General features: G+C 37.4%; 2 protein-coding genes across 2 annotated transcripts; both read left to right on the forward strand.

Annotated features, from left to right (window-relative positions):
• Positions 1–11,662: 11,662 nt before the first annotated feature.
• On the forward strand, positions 11,663–16,294 carry LOC142617684 (eukaryotic translation initiation factor 3 subunit C-like). Its single transcript, XM_075790637.1, has 4 exons — positions 11,663–11,804; positions 12,362–12,432; positions 12,560–14,377; positions 15,001–16,294. The coding sequence occupies exons 2-4, from the start codon at positions 12,406–12,408 to the stop codon at positions 16,003–16,005; spliced, it is 2,850 nt and encodes a 949-aa protein (XP_075646752.1). The 5' UTR covers positions 11,663–11,804; positions 12,362–12,405; the 3' UTR covers positions 16,006–16,294.
• A 2,389-nt stretch (positions 16,295–18,683) lies between these two features.
• On the forward strand, positions 18,684–23,162 carry LOC142614663 (U-box domain-containing protein 44-like). The gene is made up of 4 exons (XM_075787221.1): positions 18,684–19,144; positions 19,498–20,243; positions 20,351–20,651; positions 21,514–23,162. The coding sequence occupies exons 2-4, from the start codon at positions 19,500–19,502 to the stop codon at positions 22,965–22,967; spliced, it is 2,499 nt and encodes an 832-aa protein (XP_075643336.1). The 5' UTR covers positions 18,684–19,144; positions 19,498–19,499; the 3' UTR covers positions 22,968–23,162.
• Positions 23,163–23,198: the final 36 nt, after the last annotated feature.

Below are 23,198 nucleotides of genomic sequence, written 5' to 3' on the forward strand. Positions count from 1 at the left end.
TCTCTTTCTCTAGAAATTTTTTGGCAACACTTTGTACTTTGTAGAGCCACAATTTGACCATTGTTCTAGAAACTGTTTTGGACAAGAAATAAAATAAGGAAGAACTTAGAAGATTGTAGAACCAAAACTATAGAGATAAAAGGAAGAAGAGTCAAGAAGCTTGGTAGGAAAATACTCGCTGGTAGTAAAAAGAATGGTCTAGAGATTTTAAAGTCGGTTCGTTAACCAACAAAATCAAGTATAAATAGAAGTGATGGTGCCCATGTCGTGAAGTGTATAGTGGTGTAAGGTGAAGTGAAGTGAGTGTGTGAAGTGAAGAAAGGAAAGTCAAGAGCTAGTGTGGGTACGTGTACAGGTATATTTATATGAGTTGATGTGTGTCTTAAAACGTCTAGGGTAAAGGCAAAATAAAGTGCCGTGTGTGTCTAAGCAAAGTGTGAATTGGTGGAGAAGGGTAGAAGGTCAAGTTGTACTGTCAACTTGTCAATATTTTGAAATAAAATTTTGTTTTCTACCACGTGTTATCCTCTTTTGTTCAACATCAACACGTTTGTCGTCGTCAAATAATTAGCTTCTTTATTTTTAACATGCCGAGAGAAACATTTTTAACCAATTGACTTGGTGCTAAGTGATTCTTGATCAGAAAGGCTCCTATATCCCAGTTTGCTTGTCAAGTGTGATTACTGGTTCCAATAATTATATGTGATTGCTGCTTCATAGTGCATGGATCTCACAAACATATGAAATTCATATGTTATGAGAGAAAAGATGCATATATTCAATACATGAGATGCATTATCTTTTAATATAAATGAAACCGCATTTATTTTAGTGACACACGTCTCATACTAAAATGAAAAGAGTTTTTTTTTTTATTTTTTTTTTAAAAATGTTATGTACCCATGGAATTATTACTCCATGATGTGATTTACTAGTGTTGTGATAAAGTCTACAATCATATATGACCTGCTATTGTTTATAAAATGTATAAAAAGAATATTAAAAAAATGAAAAGAAAAAGGGTTTATCCTGCAATATATGTGGTGAAGCTAATCATCAGTTTCGTGGTAACAATTGTCTTATGTACATCTTATCACAAATGAAATCGATAGCCAAGAAAATAGTGAATCTGTGAAGGAATTGACAAGAGTGAGTTCATTGGCCGTGCTAGCTGAGGAAATGACTACTGTGAATATATCTCCTAGTTTTAGGCTCACTAAGGGCCCATTTGTCATGGCAGGCTTGGATAGAGACTTGTGAGGTTTGTCATCGAGTTCCAAGAGGTTTCCAATGAATGGAAAAGGTTTTGGTCCTAGAGGAAGCCTTTTGGGAATTGATTTCCGTCTTCTTGCAATGGTCCGGAGGGCCAGAATAATGGTCCAGTTGAGGCAAAGATACATTTGTGTACTCAAAATAGGGATAATGAATTGGGCCTATATTTGGGCTCACAACTTATTTGTGTAGTGGGTTTTGCGTTTCCTACTATGGGTAGTCCCTTACCAGGCAACCCAATAGCACTCTCTGGTTTTCATGAACTCCTCTCCTTTTTCTCTCCAAAGTGTTTTCCTCCTTAATGATACTGATACTATCACTTTCTTTGTTTCCTTTCCAGAATTGCCAACCCCACCTCTCATTCTATTCTCCTATTTATAGCCTGAGATGGGTGGAGAGGTTATGATTGCTTCCTGGCCTCACTCATGTGGATGGGGTCCAATCTCATCATTTCTAATAAGAAGATGCTCTGTTGGGAATTGTGGTAATGGCATTGGAACTAGTTCCAGCCTTCAAAAGACTGCTCGGTAGTGATGCTCCCCAAGGCAATGCCAGGAAGTCAAGAACATAGGATGTTCTCGGCACGCGCATTCCCGATCAAGGTAAAACTGATCGACATGGGCTTATTTCTAATATGTTCAGGAAAAGATGGACCTATTTCGGTATTCAGGCCCAGATTGGGCCTAGAAGTGTGTTCATACTAAGACCAAAGGTCCAATGAGCATAGGATTGTGTACTATGCCACAAGACCAGGGCCCAAAGTTCAATGGGCCCAGGCTCATACCTCGTACAATAGCCCCCTTGGTTCGTGCCCGGCTAGCAAGAGCAAACCAAGGACAATCTGGATGGCGCTTGTAATTCCTCGGGGATCCCAACTGTCGGTTATTAAACAAACAAGACGACCATCAATGCTTTCTCAAAAGAAGCGCTATGCCAGGCTGTCATATCTAACCGCATCCATAACCTGACAATTCGTGAACCAAGCCCATGCGTGTGGGGGGTTACAAAAAGAAGTCAGAAAGATTTTCCCACCTTCCTTTTCATTAAATGCTCTGGCCATATAAATAGTTTCTTCTGATTTTTCATACTACTCTTTACATCCTTTCTCCTTCAACTTCCTCTCTGTCGAGCATACTTCCCTTGTGCATAAATTCTCCACTCCAGATCATCATTTCCTAAAGTCTACAGTAAGTTTTCTTTACTCTTTCCTCTTCTTTCAATTTTCTTTTCACTCTAGAGTTCAGGAATGGATTATTCTCATCTTCTTGTTTTTGAAGCGTCCTTGGCTAACTTTAGAGTAGTCTATGGCGTTCCTGGAGATGTTGATATTGCCTACTGTCACGAGGGTGATATTGCTCTCCAGAGACGCTTTAATCCTAACTTAGTATTTTTTCCTTTGCTAGCTATTTTACAGGGTAGGGTTCGGTTTCCTGTAGACCCTCTCATACTCGGCACCCTTAGATTTTATGGCTTGTGTCTCGACCAGCTTCCTCCCAATTTTTACCGAGTTGTAAGTTATGTCAGTAGATTGAACCAAATATATGGGCTACAACTAAACCACCACGACATAAACTTTATGTATAGTTTATGTGGTAACATTAGATCCGATTATTATTTAAAAGCTAGGGATGTACGGGTAAAGCTCATATCATGCCTTCCTGACTCTAACAGAAACTTAGCGGGAGAATTCGTTCGGGTGAGCGGCAATTGGCTTGTCGATGAGCTCCCCTGCCAATTTCGCCGCATGACGTTGGTCAGTACCGAGCACTTTTGTTTGCTTTAAATCTTATGTTTTTCCCGTACTTATTTCACTTACACATATACTAATCGGTTTTCATGTTGCTTTGGTGCAGACAGCAAAGATTTAAACCAGGCCTTAGAGTTGTGCACGTGAGAGACCTCAATTTTGTTCTTAGGTCGGAGATATTTGTGCACTCAGACGGACAGCTTTGGGCATCTCACTTAATACTCGATTGCACCTGGTGTACTCTACCTAGCAGTCATTCAGCCAAGCTTTATTGGTGGACAACCCCTGCTATCGTACATCGACGTGCATCACTGCAACTTGCTCCCCCCCTCTCTCACAGTAGGTGAAGCTCAGGACTTTGGTCCCCGTATAGTCAAAGCGGAGTCACTGGTACCCCTTAGAGATGCCTCAGTAGAGACCGTATCCAGAAACCGCGCCATACACAAACCCGTTGACGAGCCTCAAGCTCAAGTCCAAGTTGAACAAGCCAAGCGAGCAGCCGCTGAGTCAGTTAATTCCATAGAAGCAGAGGCAAACCAAGGTGAAGAAATGGTGACCAAGTGAACAATGACCATTGATCGGTTTTTGCCCGGCTCCCACCTCGTGGCTCAGCCACAACAGCCTCAAGGCAAGGGTCAGACTCTGCCTCCTCCTACGAGTCGTACCCGAAAAAGGCAGCGTATCACCAAACAACCACCTATGGTCTCAGGTGATGCTCCCTCGAGAACCCCTACCCAGGCGTCTGGCGGGATTACAATCTGGGAGCCCACTGATGATGCACCAGCACAACCTGCCGAAGACGCCGTTCTATCTCGGTCCGCTGACCCTACCGCCTAAATTTGAAGAAGCTGTTTACCCTTTCATACTCCCATATTACTATTTTTCTTTTTCACTTCTGTCTCTATTTGGTTTTGCTTATTGTCATCGGGATGTGGTGACAAAATACTGGTTAAATTTTAATTTGCACTTATTTGATTTTGTTTGATTAATCACCTTGAGATGGTGACTGGACATTTATTTTATCCATGTTTACAAATAATCATTGCATTGTTGCCATATTGTTTTTGTTGTATGTTACTCTCTCACTTGTAATAATCCGGTAGCCAATTCTAAGTTTACCTCAGATCGGTAATAAAAGATTACTCTTTCGTTTGTCCTTAGAAAGGATAGAATATGTCTTTACCCATTCGAAGGCCGGGCCCGGACTGAAAATGGGTTTCTGCACTTAGAAGTAATAAACGTTAGGTTCGCACTTACTTGGTATTTAGATTTAAACCAAGCATTGACTCTGAGAAATTAAATATAAGGTTTCCACCCGCTCGGTGATTAGGATCGAACCAGGGAGAGGTTTCTGTCCTTAGGAAAACTTAGTGTTAGGTTTCCACCTGCTCAGTGAATAATATCAAACCAGGAACAGGTTTCTATCCTTAGGAAAATTTAGTGTAAGGTTTCCACCTGCTCGGTGAATAGAATAGAATCGGGAACAAGTTTCTGTCCTTAGAGATATTTAGAATAAGGTTTCCACCTGCTTGGTGATTAGGATCAAACTTTACAAAGGATGAACTTGCTCATAATTTTTCCAAACTCATGCAAGCCGAGTTCGAGATGAGCATGATTATAGAGTTGAATCACTTCCTTGGATTGCAGATCCATCAGCAAGAGTCAGGTATATTCGTATCTCAATCTAAATATGCTAAAAATCTTGTGAAAAAGTTTGGATTGGAATCTGCTAGTTCTGTTAGAATCCCCATGAGCCCAAATGTTAAACTCACTGTTGATTTGTTAGAAAAAAATGTTGATTCTTCTCTTTATAGAAGCATGATAGGTCATCTTCTTTATCTTACTGCTAGTAGACCTAACATTAGTTACACTATGGGAGTGTATGCTAGATATCAGGCAAATCCCAAAGAGTCTCATATGATTACTTTGAAAAGAATCATAAAGTATGTCAAACCCACTGCTGATTTCAGTGTGTGGTATAGCAGGGACACCAATGATGTCTTAGCTAGGTATTCTAATGCTAACTAGGCTGGGAATGCTGATGATAGAAAAAGTATTTCAGGGGGTTGTTTTTTATGTGGGTAATAATCTTATCTCTTAGATGAGCAAAAAGCAGAATCCCATCTCTTTATCCACTGCTGAGGCTAAATACATTGTTGTTGGTAGCTGTTGCACCCAACTTTTGTGGATGCAAAAACTCCTCATTGATTATGGTATTCGTCAAGAACATCTTACCATCTATTGTGACAATACCAGTGTCATTAACATCTATAAGAATCTTGTTCAACATTCTCAAACAAAACATATAAAGATTTGACACCACTTCATTCGGGAGCTTGTCGAAGATGGTACTCTTACTCTTGAGTTCATTCATACTGATGATCAAAAGGCTGATTTGTTCACTAAGTCTCTTGATAGCAAACGATTTGAATTCCTACAACAAAGCATTGGTGTGATCTCCAAGGAGTGATCTTTTCTCCTTCTCCTCATTCCTCATGCATTTACATCTAGTTTTATGCTTTGCTTTGTTTAACATGTTTTTGTTTGTTTGTTTTCAGTTTTTGCTTTATTTATCTTTTCATAAAAAAAAATTTGAAAATCAGAAAATACAAAAACAGTGTGTGTTATGTGTACATTGGTACTTGTGTACCTTGGATGGCCATTGAAACAAAGTTTTCTAAATTTTGTATCTTTTGTAACTTAGATGAGCATCTCAATGCAAAACCAAGCAAGTGCGCTTTGTGGCTCGTGTTTATGATGAATAAGATTAAGTAATCTCTTATACTTAACACTCGTATCACTCTTTTTGACAGGAAGGACTAAAAAATCCTAAGAGAAATGCATAAATAACCATTTCACCACTAAAGCCCACCATTTATGTATAACATCTGTGTGTTTCAGCATAGCAAAATTGTGATGTTTATGACTTAACATAATTGGGTATTTCTTTTCTCTTTCTTATATGCCTATGCATGATATGCTAAAAAAGAAAAAAATATGCAAAGAATATAAAAGCAAAAAACATCAAAATGCTTTTAAAAATGGTTGCAAGCGTGTTTCTAGAAGATGTGAGAGTTTTAGGATATACCTCGAAGGTGATAATCCCCATCAAGCAGTTATAATTGTGTGTATCTAGCAATTCAAAAAGAAAGGGCCTTTTTACCGTTGGACATGCTCATCTCTCCAGCAACAAAGGCGCTCAGCAATAAATTACCCTTCTTTGGTTGCATTGTTCGTCATTATCTAGCAATTCAGCATCAAAGGGCCTTATCAACAGCAAACACTCATGCAGCCGTTTAGTTCTATTACCATCCAGCAGTCCAAAAAGAAAGGGTCTAATTAACAGCAACTCATTTTACCGCTAGACATGCTCATCTCTCCAGCAACAAAGGGGGCTCAACAACAGATACCCATCTTTTCATCATTATCCAGCAGTTCAGCATCAGAGAACCTTATCAGCAAACCCTCATGCAACTGGACAAGTCTATTATTATCCAACAGTTCCAAAAAAAAGGGACTAATCAACAGCAACCCCTTTTACAGCTGGACATGTTCATCTCTCCAACAACAAAGGGACTTAGCAACAAATTACCTTTCTTTGGCTGCATTATTATCCAGCAGTTCAACATCAGAGGGCCTTATCAGTAAACCCTCATACAGCTGGACAGATGTATTATTATCCAGCAGTCCAACAACAAAGGGTTTGATCAACAACAAACTCTCACGCTGCTGGACACATTCATTGTTATCCATCACTTCCGTAGCAACATGCCTTATTAGCAGAAAACCCTCATTTTGCTGAATGGTCTATTTTTTTCTCCAGCAGTTCAATCAGAAAGCCCCCAACAAAAAAAAAAAAAAAAAAAAACACTTCTTCAGCTAGATGAATTATTACATCTCAAACCCCTATTTACTCACTCACCAAATACAAAACACTCAAACAACCCCCACAAATACTTCCCACATATTACTTAAATATTATCCACATTATTACCCAACTTGAGCTCCCATAAATACTCTTTATACAAGCCCCATAAATTATTTTGGGCCCACACAAATACTTACCATACCATTACCATATTGGGCCACTAAATTTTACCATTTCTATAAAAAGCCCAAATTCATTTACCTTGTGGTCAAAACCCAAAAAGCCCAACAAAACCTTCTACAAAGCTCGTTGCTACATAGCACCTATAAAGTCCATTGCTACACGGCACCCTAAAGTCTGTTACTACACGACACCTCTAAAGTCCTTTGTTGCATAGCACCCTAATGCTTGTTGCTACATGGCACCCTAAAGTCTGTTGCTACACAGCACTCTTACAAAGCCCATTGCTACGCGGTACTCTTACAAAGCCCGTTGCTACACGACACCCTTTACAAAGCCCGTTGCTACACGTCACTCTTACAAAACCTGTTGCTACACAGCACCCTAAAATTCGTTGCTACACGGCACCCCTTACAAAACCCGTTGCTACACGGTACTCTTACTAAGTCCGTTGCTACACAACTATATTTTTACAAAAACTCAAATATTATTTTGGCAACTATTTACAAAAGCCCAATATTATTTTGGAAACTATTTAAAGCCCAATATTATTTTGCAACCATTTACAAAAAACTCAAATACTACTAAAAGCCCAAGTATATCATTAGCAATATTTTATCAAAAGTCCAAACATTATTTTGGCAAAATTTTATAAAAACTCAAAAGCCCAAGTACTATTCTTGGCAATATTTTATCAAAAGCCCAAATAATATTTTGGCAAAATTTTACAAAAGCCCAAATACAATTTTGACAACTATTTCTAAAAGCCCAATATTATTTTGACAACAATTTATGAAAGCCCAATATTATTTTGGCAACTATTTCTAAAAGCCCAATATGATTTTGGCAACTATTTACAAAAGCCCAAATACTGTTTTGGTAACTATTTATAAAAGCTCAATATTATTTTAGCAACTATTTACAAAAAGCCCAATATTATTTTGGCAACTATTTACAAAAAAACTCAAATACTACTAAAAGCCCAAATACTATCCTTGACAATATTTTATCAAAAGGCCAAATAATATTTTGGCAAAATTATACAAAAACTCAAATACTATTAAAAGCCCAAGTACTATTCTTGGCAATATTTTATCAAAAGACTAAATACTAGTTTGGCAAAATTTTACAAATACTCAAAAGCCCAAGTACTATCCTTGGCAATATTTTATCAAAAGCCCAAATACTATTATGAAAAAACCCAAATACTATTTTGGCAATATTTTACAAAAGCCCAATACTTTTTTGGCAACATTTTATCAACCACCCAAAACTACTACTTTTTTGACAAATAATTATTCCGTAAAAGCCTAAATATTATTTGGCAAATAATATTATATTATGCTCAAAAGCCAAAGTTAACATTTTGGCAACAATTTATTTCAAAAGTTCATGATTTAAGTCCATGGCAAAACCATTTTATCAATGAAATTCAATTTTATATTAAAAGCTCACGGTTCAAGCCCATAGCAATCACTTATCAAAGCCCATGGTAAATCTCATAGCAATTATCTCTATTTCACTAACATTCAGGTTATCATTCAAGACCTACATCCAAGAAATGGAGAACTTTGCAAGAGAACTTTCTTAATCCATCACAGATCATGCCAACATTTTGCTACATCACTATTCAACCTACTTCCATTGCTACATGGGAAATCTTTGCCAAAAAATGTTCTCATGAAAAATTAAGTATCACTCTTGCCGCCCTTCATAAGCAAGAATCAGATCCAAGTCTAACTTTAATACATCCAACAATTCCAAACTACTTACTGTTGTATTTTCACAGCATACAATCTACCCAGTTGCTACAAAGGTTTGAAAAGTTACTGCATCAGTAAAAGCCTTGCACCGCGAGAAAGCAAGATGAGTACTCCACAGTTACTTCTAACCATGAACCAGTGAATGGTGAAAAATGCAAGAAGCTAATGGCCAACAACTTGACAAGAATCCACCTGTACCTGCTACCACTGGAAAAGATGAAGTGATCATCCACAAGTGACTAATGGAAGATATCTCCAAACTATCCAAGTCCAACAAAGGGTCTATTAAAGGAGACAACCAAAATCATCAACAATACTACTCCATGCTACAAAAGACATACACTTCGAAGAATCATCCATCAACATTTTCAAGTGGCACCCTTGATTCTTACTTAAGGGCAACAAGAGGTTCAGTTGAACTTACTTCCTAAACAAAAGGGGAAGATGCCACTTTTCTATTCTATTGCTGGATCTAGACAATCGCCATCAATCTGGCATTTCCTATCTTACCGCTGGAACTCATGCCAACCATACTTTCCTAGAAGTTGTCAGTACTATTTCCTTCATAGATAAAGACATAAAGATCAAACACTCTCAATCATTATCATCTGCTCAACAACCACTACATTCAACAAATCACAAAGTCATCCGAAATGATAAATCACTTATTCAAATCAAGAAAAGATTACTCCAGCAGTAAATTAATACACACCCAGCAACTTACCTGGGCAAACAGAACAAACTCCAGGTACTCATGTTCAAAACTCCAGCAGATCCATCAGTCTATATAGATGCCTCCAGCAAATAGACTTATTGATCTAGGATGCTCAATCAAGCAATTATCATACAAGATCATTACCCAAGTACCTATACTATTTCAAGTAGCAAAGTGCCAATTTCACTGCTGAATTTGTCAAGGTACTCCTCACTTGCTAATATACGCTTATCTAAGGCATCTCTACACTTGGGGGCTTGGTCTTATCAATCCAAAGGTTCCATCTCTAAGGGCTACAATTGGATATTTATCACAACAAAGTATAACAATATCAATGGAGTTATTTCCACTATACAAGTCTATTGGTCTAGTAGTGGCCAACTTCTTTCAAGAACACATTACTTATCAATTCAACACTCTCATAATATTATAAGCAACAAATGAAGCTCTATCCATGGGAGTACTATTATATCAAGTCGTGACAATCCCACGCATCCTCTTCAAAGCCGTGGTAGTCCCACACACCCTTTTCAAAGCCATGGTCTTCCCACGCACTACACTATTGGAATCATAGCGGTCTTATGCATCACATTACTAGAATCTTTGCAACGTCATCATCAAAGTTGCAGTGATCTTACACTTGGGGGCTTGGTGTATCACCATCTATTTAAGAGGACTACATATAAATCTACATGAAGATTAGTCACTCCACCAATTAAATCAAGGCTACTGCTCTAGCTATGGAACTTGCTGCTACATTGAATCTCTACATGTCCAGCAACAGCTATTTTATTACTCCAGCAATGTTATCAAATCCAACAATATGATTATAACTTATGACTCTATCAATACAATTATGATCATGTAGCCAATCCTACAAGTGTCCATTCAATCTATATGCTTCCTAAAGCAACTCTTCCAACAAGGACAAAATCTCAATGGGAAACTCATATTATCTTGGCCATCTCTATCAAATTTCTTCAAGCATCGACTTCAACAAGCTCAATCGTAATCAAAGCAACACAACATCCAATTGCAATCCTAACGAGCTACAACATCACCTTGCTGCCCTCAATCCAGCAGTACCACGTCCAGTTGCAATCCTAACCAGCTACAATATCACCTTACTGCCCTCAATCCAACAACACCACATCCAGTTGCAATCCTGACCAACTGCAACATTACCTTGCTGCCCTTAATCTAGTAGTACCACATCCAGCTGCAATCCTGACCAACTGCATCATTATTGCTGCTCTCAATTTAGTAGCATCATCTCCAGCAGTCAATTGCACTTTGATTTTGTAAATGATTGGTTACATTGTAATTTGGACATTTCTATATATTTTTTTAATAATAATTTCAAATTAGAATAGGTGTCACTTTAATTTTGCATCTTTCCAAAAATAAATAAATAAGTAAAAAACTTTTTTTTTTTGAGTGAAACGTAAAAAAAGTAAAAACAAAACTAATAACCTAAAATTTAGGTTGGGCCCTTGGGCTAAACAAAGCCCAGCCCATCCAGAATAACTAAAAGCCTTGAAACAAGAGACCCTTACGCACTTTCGTAACCTCTCGTGACTTTACGAACGCACCCTCCTTTTGTTTCTCTCAGCGCCGCAGCCAACAACATCGCCACAAACACAACAGGTAACCATGAAAGATTTGTTTTAGTTTTTGTTCTATGTATGTAGGGGGTGCAAAAAACCGACGAACCGAAAAAACCGCTTCAAACCGACCGAACCGTTGTAAAAATTTCAGTTCGGTTCGGTTTTTATTTCGGTTTCGGTTTTACTATATAAAAAACCGAAATTTTCGATTCAGTTTTCGGTGGCAGATTTGAATGCACCGAACTGACCGAACTGAACCGAAATATATTATTATATTATATTTTTTTATTAAATATATATAAAATAATATAAATTTATAAACGTAGGCTAGGCCTTGCCAAAATTACTCAAGCCCACTGCCTTTTTTTTTTTTTTTTTTTAAAGAAGCCCACTGCCCATTTTTTTTAAAGAAGCCCACTGCCCATTAGATAATCTAGATTTACTGACTAAACTTAAACAAATTAACTTAAACTAATTAAATTAAACAGAAACTAATAAAATAAAAACCCTACCCTTACCCTCCTTACCCCACTTTAACTTACACGCCTCCATCTCCCTCATCTGAGTCTCCCTCACGCCTCCGTCTCCCTAATCTCCCTCATCTCCCTCACGCCTCTGTTGCCGCCGAAACCGAACCGAAACACCCCTATATGTATGTATGCGTGCTTTGTTTTTTGTTTTTGTTTATTAATATAATTAAGGAATTATTTTTTTGCATTATCTGGATTTTTTCCAGAGGCTTAGGATGAATTATCAAACTTCTGATTTCATTGTTGTGCCTGAAAAATTAAGAGTTTATGGTTGTTGGGTTTTGTTGAATTGGTTTTATTATGTAAAAGGGTACTTTTGATTTTCAGTGTTTGATGCTCTTTTGCTCAGATTCGCATAGATAGTCCCAGTTGAGTTGTGTGTGTGTGTGTGTGTGTGTGTGTGTGTGTTGGTTAATGTGTATTTTATGTGGATGGTAAGAATGTAAAACTGTAAGTGTATTAACTTGTTTAAATTTACAATCTTTTCCCAATAAACCATAGGACCCCCCCTTTTTTTTATGCTGTTTTGTGGGGTTTAAGTGCTTTATCTTGTTCATGTTATTGAGTGATGCAAAATGGTCCTGTTAGAACCAGGGCTATGCTTGTTAAGACACTTGAATCTGATATGTTAATTCACTGAAGTATCTGAAATTTTGTTTGGTTTTTGTTTAAAATGCAGTTTCTGGAGCTTTATAATCTGTTAGATTTAACCAATTTCTGAGAATGGCTTCGCGTTTTTGGACGTCCCAGGTGATTACTTTTTATTTTGATACCTTGCTCACCTCAATTACTGTATTCTGTATTATGTTTAAACTTTGAGAACCAGTTTTGATAAAGGTTGTTATTAACTGTTATTATTATTTTTTCCTGTTGACAGGGTGGCAGTGATTCTGAAGATGATGATAGTGATTATGGTGACGAGATTGAGAATGAGGTGTCTGCTGATGCTGGCAACGTAGGTAATAACATGAAAAATAAATATATTGATGATGGGAATGACAGTGATGGCGATGACTCCGATGGAAAAAAGCGGGTTGTCAGGTCTGCAAAAGATAAGCGCTTTGAGGAAATGTCAGCCACGGTTGATCAGATGAAGAATGCGATGAAAATAAATGACTGGGTTAGCTTGCAGGAAAGCTTTGACAAGATAAACAAGCAGCTGGAGAAAGTCATGCGTGTCACAGAGTCTGAAAAGGTCCCTAACCTTTACATAAAAACACTTGTGATGCTGGAGGACTTCCTGAGTCAGACTTTGGCAAACAAGGATGCAAAGAAGAAGATGAGCAGCAGCAATGCCAAGGCCTTGAACTCAATGAAACAAAAGCTGAAGAAAAACAACAAACAATATGAGGATATGATTATTAAGTGTAGAGAAAATCCTGAGAGCGAGGAGGAAAGGGATGAGGATGATGAGGAGGATGAGGATGAAGAAACTGATTCAGAGATTGAAGAGGATCCGACAAAAATTGAATTCAAAGATTCTGAGGATGAGGATGATGATGATGATGACAAGTTTGGGGATAGCCAAGATGATGATGATGGACAGTGGGAGAAGAAGATGAGCAAGAAAGATAAGCTCATGGATAAGCAATTCAAGAATCCTAGTGAGATTACATGGGATACAGTTAACAAGAAATTCAAGGAGGTTGTGGCTGCTCGGGGTAGGAAAGGAACTGGAAGATTTGAGCAGGTTGAGCAGCTGACTTTTTTGACCAAGGTTGCTAAGACCCCTGCTCAAAAACTGGAAATTCTATTTAGTGTTGTCTCAGCACAATTTGACGTCAATCCAGGACTCAATGGCTACATGCCTATAAATGTATGGAAGAAATGTGTGCAGAACATGCTTGTGATATTGGACATTCTTGTCCAGTATCCCAACATTGTGGTAGATGATATGGTGGAACCTGATGAGAATGAAACCCAGAAAGGACTAGAATATAACGGTACTATCCGGGTTTGGGGAAACTTGGTTGCCTTTGTTGAAAAGATAGACACTGAGTTTTTCAAGAGCTTGCAATGCATTGATCCCCACACTCGTGAGTATGTTGAGAGACTCAGGGATGAGCCTATGTTTTCAGTTCTTGCTCAAAATGTCCAGGATTATTTAGAACGGGTTGGGAACCTCAAAGCTGCTGCAAAGGTTGCATTAAAGCGGGTTGAACTCATCTATTATAAGCCACAAGAGGTTTATGATGCCATGAGAAAATTGGCTGAGCAGACAGGAGATGGAGATAATGGAGAAGCAGGTGACGAGCCTAAAGTGATTGAGGAAAGTAGGGGGCCATCTGCATTTGTTGTTACTCCAGAGCTTGTGCCTCGGAAAGCCACCTTTCCAGAGAATAGCAGGACTCACATGGATTTTTTGGTGTCCCTCATCTACAAGTTTGGGGATGAGCGGACTAAGGCAAGAAGTATGCTATGTGATATTTACCACCATGCTCTCCTAGACGAGTTTTCAACTTCACGTGACTTGCTGCTAATGAGTCACTTACAGGAAAGTATTCAGCATATGGACATATCAACACAGATCCTTTTCAATAGAGCTATGGCCCAACTTGGTCTATGTGCATTCCGGGTCGGATTAATTACTGAGGGCCATGGCTGCCTTTCTGAACTATATTCTGGTGGAAGGGTAAAGGAGTTGCTTGCACAAGGTGTTTCACAAAGCCGATATCATGAGAAGACTCCAGAACAGGTACTGATGTTTGCTTTCTGTCTCATATATACATTTATAATTATTTGGTACTCTTTTCTTAAATCAAATTAAAAAAAAGTTAGAAAATTGTGAATTGCCTGGTCCTTTTTTTTTTTTTTGAGAAAAAAAAAAATTGCTTAGACCATGGTTGATGTAGTATGATTGTGTACCTTTCATACTATGTGAGGTTTTGTCCAACTGCTATTTGGATTTTAATTTTTTACACTTACATGCACACATCATGGTACATCATACAAAAAAGTGTACAATGTGATGAGATGATGGAGGAGTAAAGGTAATATATGATGATGTGACTGTATGATATGGCCATTACATTTAAGGTTAATAAAGAATTGAATGTAGATTTTGATGTGAGGTTAGCTGCAATTCTGCTGGTTAGATTTCATTCATCTTTTGTATGATAATGAAAGCTTGTAGGCTGTGTAGAATGTGTTGTATGGGACTTATTTGTTAGTTCTTCCATATGGAATTAAAAATTGCGCATCTTTTCTTCTAAACATTGTTGTTGGATTAGCTTCTGTACATCTTCTATGTTATGTAAGTGTGCACATGTATGTTCCATGGACTCACTATTGTAATTGTCCCCCGCGCAAAAACAACAGGAAAGGATTGAAAGGAGGCGCCAAATGCCATACCATATGCACATAAATCTTGAGCTCCTGGAGGCTGTCCACCTGATATGTGCCATGCTGCTGGAAGTACCCAACATGGCAGCTAACATTCATGATGCAAAACGCAAGGTCATAAGTAAGACTTTCCGACGGTTGCTTGAGGTTAGTGAGAGGCAAACATTTACAGGTCCCCCAGAAAATGTCAGAGACCACGTAATGGCTGCCTCCAGGGCCCTTAGCAAGGGAGATTTTGAGAAGGCATTTGGTGTCATCAAATCCCTTGATGCTTGGAAGCTTCTAAGGAATCGAGAGAATGTACTTGAGATGCTCAAGGCTAAGATCAAGGAAGAGGCTCTGAGGACCTACCTATTTACTTATTCCTCATCTTATGATTCCCTGAGCTTGGACCAGCTCACCAAACTGTTTGACCTCTCAGATGCTCAGACTCACAGTACTGTCAGCAAGATGATGATCAATGAGGAGCTCCATGCAAGTTGGGATCAACCAACTCAGTGCATCGTTTTCCATGATGTTGAGCACACTAGGTTGCAAGCTCTAGCATTCCAGTTTACAGAGAAGCTCTCTGTCCTTGCAGAAAGTAATGAGAGAGCGATAGAAGCAAGGCTAGGTGGTGGTAGTTTGGATCTGCCTCAGAGGCGGAGAGAAAACCAGGATTATGCTGCTGGAACAGCTGCTCCTGGAGGTAGGTGGCAAGAAAACTTGTCCTTCACTCAGGGAAGGCAAGGTGGTGGCACTGGGCGCACAGGATATGGTGGTGGAGGGAGACCTTTCCCACTAAGCCAAGCTGCTGGAGGCGGGTTTTCAAGGGACCGAACAGGTCAGTCACGAGGTGGTGGCTATCAGGGTACACGGTATCAAGGTACTGCATATGGAGGCTCAGGGAGGAGTGCTTATCAGAGTGGTTCAGCTGTGAGGGGATCCCAAATAGATACTTCAACTCGCTTGGTCAGTCTACACAGAGGGATTCATGCTTAGAGTAGTAAGACTACTGGAAGAGAAGACAATACTGATTAAAAGTTCTTGCGTCTTAGAGAAAACTTATTCTGTTGGTTCTGAAATTTGTCCAAAAATTGTTTAATTTTCTTGCAGTATTTGAATTTTTCCTTCAGAGGTCTATTTCTGAAGTTCTAAACTGAAGGTTAACTTTGAAAGGTGGATATTGTATGCTTGTTGCTATGACAGCATTACTCCAACATGTTTTGTTTCATCAGTTGCTCATAATAATAGTTTACACTCCTATGAGATGGACTGGTTTTGTTTGGCAGGTTTCAAATCTTATGAAATTTTTTATCGAATTGTTTTGCCAGATTTGTTGGAAACTTGGAAAAAGGACTCATGAACTGACCTGAATCATTTGGGAAATAAATCTTAGTTGGCTGAACTATTCTGGCATTAGTCTATATCTCTGTATATCAATGTCCACTTCTAGTTGATTTCCTCTAAACTTGCTACCTAAGCTTTTGAAAAACTAAAATTTTTCACTATCATTCTAATGCATATTTGGTTAATTTGTTTTTTTGAGTTACAACTTACAAGTAGTGTTAAGGTTAAATTACTTTCTTTCTAGATAAAATCAAAATAAGTTAGGATTGATCTTTTTAAAACAAATTATAATTAAATTATGTATGTTCATTTCTATAAATTCTTTAATTTAACTTTCTATTTAGTAATGCTTCATTTTTCGAACTTTCTTTGTATTACACTGGTTAGTGACCAGTTATTTTATATTATATCACAGGATCATTGGTGGATTTAAGGCTTTAACAACAAAAGTGATTAATTCACACTTAGGTAGAATACTATTCAACTTGTCACAGTTCCATCCCCTATTTAAAATGGAAAAAACTTGTGCAACACAAAATGGGACAAGATGGGTCAAGCAGGACTGGCATTTTGCATCCCAACCTACTCACATGTATTTTTTTTTTTTCTTTTCAATGTTACTTTATACCTTATTGTCAATTTGAGCCCATTTTCAAATCCTATTCTAATCTTTTCAAACGTGCAAAGTGTTTACATGCAAACCTTTTCCAAGAAAAAATAAAACATCCCAGCTCATTGGAATTGAAAATCAAGTTCCTAAAATGCTTTTGTGGCTACCCTTTTTTGTTTTGTGTTTTTTCTTCTCTGACTACCCCTTTTTTGTTAAGTATGAACCCCAAAAAGGAAATGCCTTTTAGGAGAACATGATCAACGTTTTGCCTGTATCATATATTTTGTGCTAAATAGGAGTTTTGTGGGCCATTTGCATTTAGTGAAAAGCTTATGTCCTATCAGATCGGTTGGGAACGTTTTCACCAAAAAATTGGGTTATTCTAATCAAAATACTTAACCACCCAAATGACCATGTTAATTATTTTTTTTTTTTGGTAAAAAAATTATTTATTTATTATTGCTTAGAGCCTTATACCAATCCATGTGGGCATGACTTTTGTTCTGTTCTACACACAATCTTGTGGTGACATTTTAGGAAGAAGAATGGGTGAAGTCTGTTTGGGAAGGGAGAAGTCTTTTTCTAAAAATAAAAAAATTGAATAGGGGGAAGTCTTTTTTCATTTTTCAACTATAAAAAATGTTTCTTAAATTGAAAAATTTTCATTAATCCAATTACATTTTACCTAATCTTTTATCATACCCTCCCACTTGTAGTTGAGAAATCAAAATCCTTTCCAACCCTACCTGTTTATTTTATGATGCATGGATGGGGTCAATTTCTTTTATTTTTGGAAGAGAATGGGGTCAATCTAATATTAGTTAATGCTGAGCTGTGAAACATTATTTAACTATATTCAACCAAGACCAAAATATTGGTCTTCATTAAAAAAAAAAAAAAAAAAAAAAACCCCTAGTATGTTGTGATATAAATTGAACAATTAAGAAACTTGAAGCTCAATTGACACTTTTTAGTATTTTCAATACACATATCTAGGGTTTAAATCCTCCGTTCTCAATTGTCAAATTATCCACAAAAAGAAAAAAAAGAAAAAAGAAAAGTGGGAGCTCAGGCAGATAGTTGGTTCCCCTTTATTAACAAAACTATGTATATGTAATGGACCTCCTCTAGAGATATGTGTACACATAAATTAAAAGCTAATATATATATATATATATATATATATAATTCTAAAAAAATAGTATATATTTTTATTTCAATCATTTTATGTTTTACATATTTTTACATGGGTTATTAAGAGTTTGTTTGGTTAGACATTTTGAGAATCTAAAAGCGTGTTTTTAAAACTCAAAACTCCGTTTTGCAACAATAATTTTTCATAACTTTATTTATTTATTTTTACAAATGATCATTTTAAACTTAAAATACTGTTTTGCAACCATTTATACAATCACTACCTAAATATTACAGTATGTAAAAACAAAATGTTCTTATATGATCCCATTGTAACCACATACCCATATTCAACCCGATTCAAAAATGGAAGAAAAAGTGACTGTTGACCCCAAGAAAGAATTTGCCGACACATTCACATTCAATAATTCCAAAAGCCCACTAAGTATAAGCTTCTTTGTTATATGTGAAACTAAAAACAATCAGAACAAACCGTAAGTTGGAATAGTAGATAATAATAATAAAATAAAATAAAATAAAAACAGTAACATACTCAAAGGCCAGGTCAAATGGAGAAGAAAGAGAAAGAGAGAGAGAGAGAGAGAGAGAGAGGAACACAGAATTTGACTTCGTCTTCTCTCATTGAATTTTCACTTCGAAAATGGCTGAAGAAGAGGACGAAGAAGAGGTTGTACATTTATTGTTGTTGGTAACTTGATTAACGTGTGATAAGAGCAGACTTTGACAGTTTGACACTGACTCACCAGATACCCTTCTCCGCATGATACCCAACTACAAAACTCCAATAATCTCTCTATCTTTTCTTTGTTTCATTCATATATTTCTGACCCAACAAGATCAAGAAGAAGAAGAAGAAGAACATGAATTATATATACAAGTCTTGGTCTTTTCTTTGCCTTTGATTTCTTTCTTTGTGGTTACTGGTCTAAGACGTAGAGCTGAAATATACAGCAACAAATTTTTGGTTTGCAGTCTCAGCCACTCAGTCAGTCATTCAGTCAGTCTTTGTTGCCTTTTGCTCCGCAGGTTCAGCTCCTTATTGTTCACTCTCTCTGACTGTTCTCTCTTTTCTATTGAATTCTACTTTTGTTCTTTGCTTTTTTTTGTTTCTCTATATATACATTTCTTATTTGTACAAAAGGCATAGAGAAGCATAAAGAATACAAAAGAATAAGTACACTCCTTATATTTCTTCTTATTCTTGTCTTTTTCTCTCTCAATTCCCACTATTTTTCTTTGTATACTTTTCTATTTGTTTATTTCTTCCTCACATAGACACATAGAGACATACAGTTTTTCTCTTTTGGCTTGTATATCAAAATTTTGTCTATTTGGCTAAGTTCTTCCTCATCTTGTTCTTTAATCTCTGTCACAAAAAGAAATGGAAACTATTGATACCAGAAGCTTTTTAGAGCTCATGACAGAGCTAATAGCAATGGTGGACGAGATTGTCTCGCTGGCAAAAGACTCAGATACTGAAAGAGAGGTTTTCACAGAATTTGCACTGCTTGTTGAAAGGTTTTCACCAAGTCTGAATGAATTAAAGAACAATGAAAAGTTCATGGACAGGTCAACTATTCGAAAAGCATTGGAATCCCTTGAGGAACAGCTTAAACGCTCCAAGGTTTTGGTACAAAGTCCCAATTCAGATACATTTGTTAAGCATGTGGAGGAAGTGACTCATGATCTTGGCCGGTCACTAGGCCTATTGCTCTTAACTAGTCTTGAAGTGTCCACAGATTTAAAAGAAAAGACTGGGGACTTACATAAAGAATTGATGAGTGCAAGGTTTAGTTTGGATTCAAGTCCTAGTTCAAGTTGGGTATCGGAGTTTGTTAGTGAGTTGAAAGTGGTGAATGAAATAGAGGAGGAGTGTATTACTCTTGAATCTCTTGATATTGGTGATGTTGTGTTGCAACTCAAGTATGGCAATGATGAAGAATTCAAATATGCACTTTTGGGATTGAATGAGTTGATTGGAAGTGAAAAAGTTAGTAATGAATGGATTGATGAAGAAGCGATTATTCCAATTCTGTTTAATCGTTTAGGTTCAAGCAAGCTGGAGAATAGGTTGACTATAATTCAAATACTAAGAAGACTAGCTTTGGAGAATGCTGACAACAAGGTATATGATATGTAAATCTATTGTCTGTTTTTCCCCACTAACTCAACATTTGGATTGGACTTCAAAAATTACAAATTTATATGTTTTTCATTAATTGGAGTGTACAGGAAAAGATGGTGGATGTTGAGTATTTGTCAACGCTGGTGAAGTCTTTGACACGGGATGTGGAAGAGAGGAGAGAAGCTGTTGGCCTGTTGGTAAATTTCTCTGATCTTCCTGCAGTTAGGCGGCAGATGGGCAGAATTCAAGGGTGTATTGTTATGTTAGTTGCCATGCTAAATGGGGATGATCCAGTTGCTTCCAGAGATGCAGGGAAATTGTTAAATGCCTTTTCAAGTAACAATCAAAATGCGCTTCATATGGCAGAGGCTGGTTACTTTAAGCCACTGGTTCAGTACCTAAAGGAAGGTGATTACACTGACTTTTCCGTTTGCTACTTTGTGCCTTTCCTATTTTACCATATATCTTGTTTTAGTTCTGTTCCTTTGATGTTGAATTGTCATTCTAATTTAGTTTGGAGTGGTTTAAAATTTTGATATAAAAAATATTCTGGATTTGTATTAGTCTTCTATTTCCATCAAATTGGAGTCAAATGTGGACTTGAAACACTAATTGCAACATAATTGATTGAAGGAGTGGAGGGTCTTGATTCCCACACATCCAAGAATTTTTTTGCTGTAAGACTTGATAATTAAGATAAGCAACTGGCTCATTCTTTTGCAAAGTCATTGGGGCAATGGATTTGGAGACCTCGTGATAGAAAATAAAAGCTCACTGCAGCTTAACATTGCAGTGAAGACATCATTGGGATTGGGTTCGTGTGTAGTTCAATTTTTGGCTTTGAAGAGAAGAGGTAATAGCTGGTTTGGTGTGTCCATTAGAGGAGCAATTAATAGGATATATATACCTTAAATTTAGGAAAAAGCCAATTGAAGACTTCAATCCTACCCTTCGCCCCCTTTAAACGCCATACTTTTGCTGCAGATTGCATTCAGTTACAGATGGTTAAATTTTGGTGATATGGTTTGAGTGACTTGGTTAAAATTGAAGAGAATTTTTTTTTTTTTTTTCACTACTTGTCCATGTATAATTCAATTAAAACAGTCTGACTATATGCTTGTGTGTGCACGTGTAGGTGCTTTTAGTACCCAGCTTTTGTATCTTAATTATATCATGGTTTGTCACTAGTAAAGCACAAATTCTGTTTCTCCTCTGCAGAGTACAAAAAGTATAAGTTCTCTGATAAACTCTCCATGCAATGTATATGCAGGTTCTGACATGAGTAAGGTTCTCATGGCAACAGCACTATCAAGGATGGAGCTGACGGATAAGTGGAGAGCTGCACTTGGAGAAGATGGGGCAATTGAGCCTCTTGTCAAGATGTTTAATGCAGGAAAACTTGAATCTAAATTATCAGCTTTAAGTGCATTGCAAAATTTATCCAGATTGACAGAAAACATTCAACGCTTGATTAGTTCAGGAATAGTAGCACCGCTGCTTCAGCTCCTCTTCTCTGTCACGTCTGTGCTCATGACTCTTCGGGAGCCAGCATCAGCAATTCTTGCAAGGGTTGCAGAGTCAGAATCCATTCTTGTTAACCAAGATGTGGCACATCAGATGCTCTCGCTTTTAAATCTGTCGAGTCCAGTAATTCAGTGTCACCTCTTACAAGCACTCAACAGCATTGCTGCCCATTCTAGTGCATCCAAAGTTAGAAGGAAAATGAAAGAACATGGTGCCATTCAGCTACTTCTACCATTCCTGATGGAAAACAACACAAAAATCAGGAGTCTTTCCTTAAACTTGATTTACACTCTATCTAAATATTTACCAGAAGAGTTAACAGAACAGCTAGGAGAAACACACATTAGTACAATTGTCAGTATTATTTCATCATCAACATCTGAGATTGAAAAAGCTGCAGCAGTTGGCATACTAAGCAATCTTCCTATTAGTTATAAGAAAGCGACGGATATACTTAAGAAGGCAAATTTTCTGCCAATTTTGATCCCCATTATCAGTTCAAGCAATGCACCTTCAACACCCACAACATGTTGGTTAGAAGAGAGTGTTGCAGGTGTCCTAATTCGGTTCACAAATCCTTCTGATAAGAAGTTACAGCTTCTCTCAGCAGAACATGGGGTGATTCCTTTGCTCCTGAAGTTGCTTTCAAGTGGGTCACCAGTTGCAAAATGCAGAGCCGCAACTTCACTAGCCCAGTTATCACAGAATACACTATCTCTTAGAAAGCCTAGAAAGTCAAGGTGGTTGTGTGTTCCTGCTTCTGCAGATGCATATTGTGATGTTCATGATGGTTTCTGCTTTGTAAATACTACACTTTGTTTGGTCAAGGCAGGTGCCATTCCTCCATTGGTTCAAATATTGGAAGGTAAAGATAGGGAAGCAGATGAGGCTGTTCTTGGCTCACTTGCAACTCTCTTGCAAGATGAAATTTGGGAGAACGGAAGCAATTACATTGCCAAAATATCAGGCGTTCAAGCCATTATAAAATTTTTAGAATCAGGTAATGTGAAGGCTCAGGAGAAAGCACTATGGATATTGGAGAGGATTTTAAGAGTTGATGAATACAGAGTAAAGTATGGGGAATCAGCTCAGGTAGTGCTTATCGATTTAGCCCAGAATGGTGATCCCAAATTGAAACCAACTGTTGCAAAACTATTGGCTCAGCTTGAGGTCTTGCAGGATCAGTCTAGTTACTTCTGAGAAGATTCATTGTGTATAAGCTATATCATACTTGTAATTTTGTTTCAAAGACTTTTAAATGCTCCTCAGTACCCAAAATTCAATTCCTTATGATGTATATGTTTAAAAAATGAGTATATATGTTGAGAAATGTTAACAAGCCATGACACAGCTTCATAATGAAGTGTTAGAACTAGCAAGGCTGATTGTTGAAAAGTGAATATTCCCGATGCTTGTTATTCTTATATTTCT

Source organism: Castanea sativa, chromosome 11 (assembly GCF_040712315.1).
Source record: "Castanea sativa cultivar Marrone di Chiusa Pesio chromosome 11, ASM4071231v1".
Taxonomy (NCBI): Eukaryota; Viridiplantae; Streptophyta; class Magnoliopsida; order Fagales; family Fagaceae; genus Castanea; species Castanea sativa.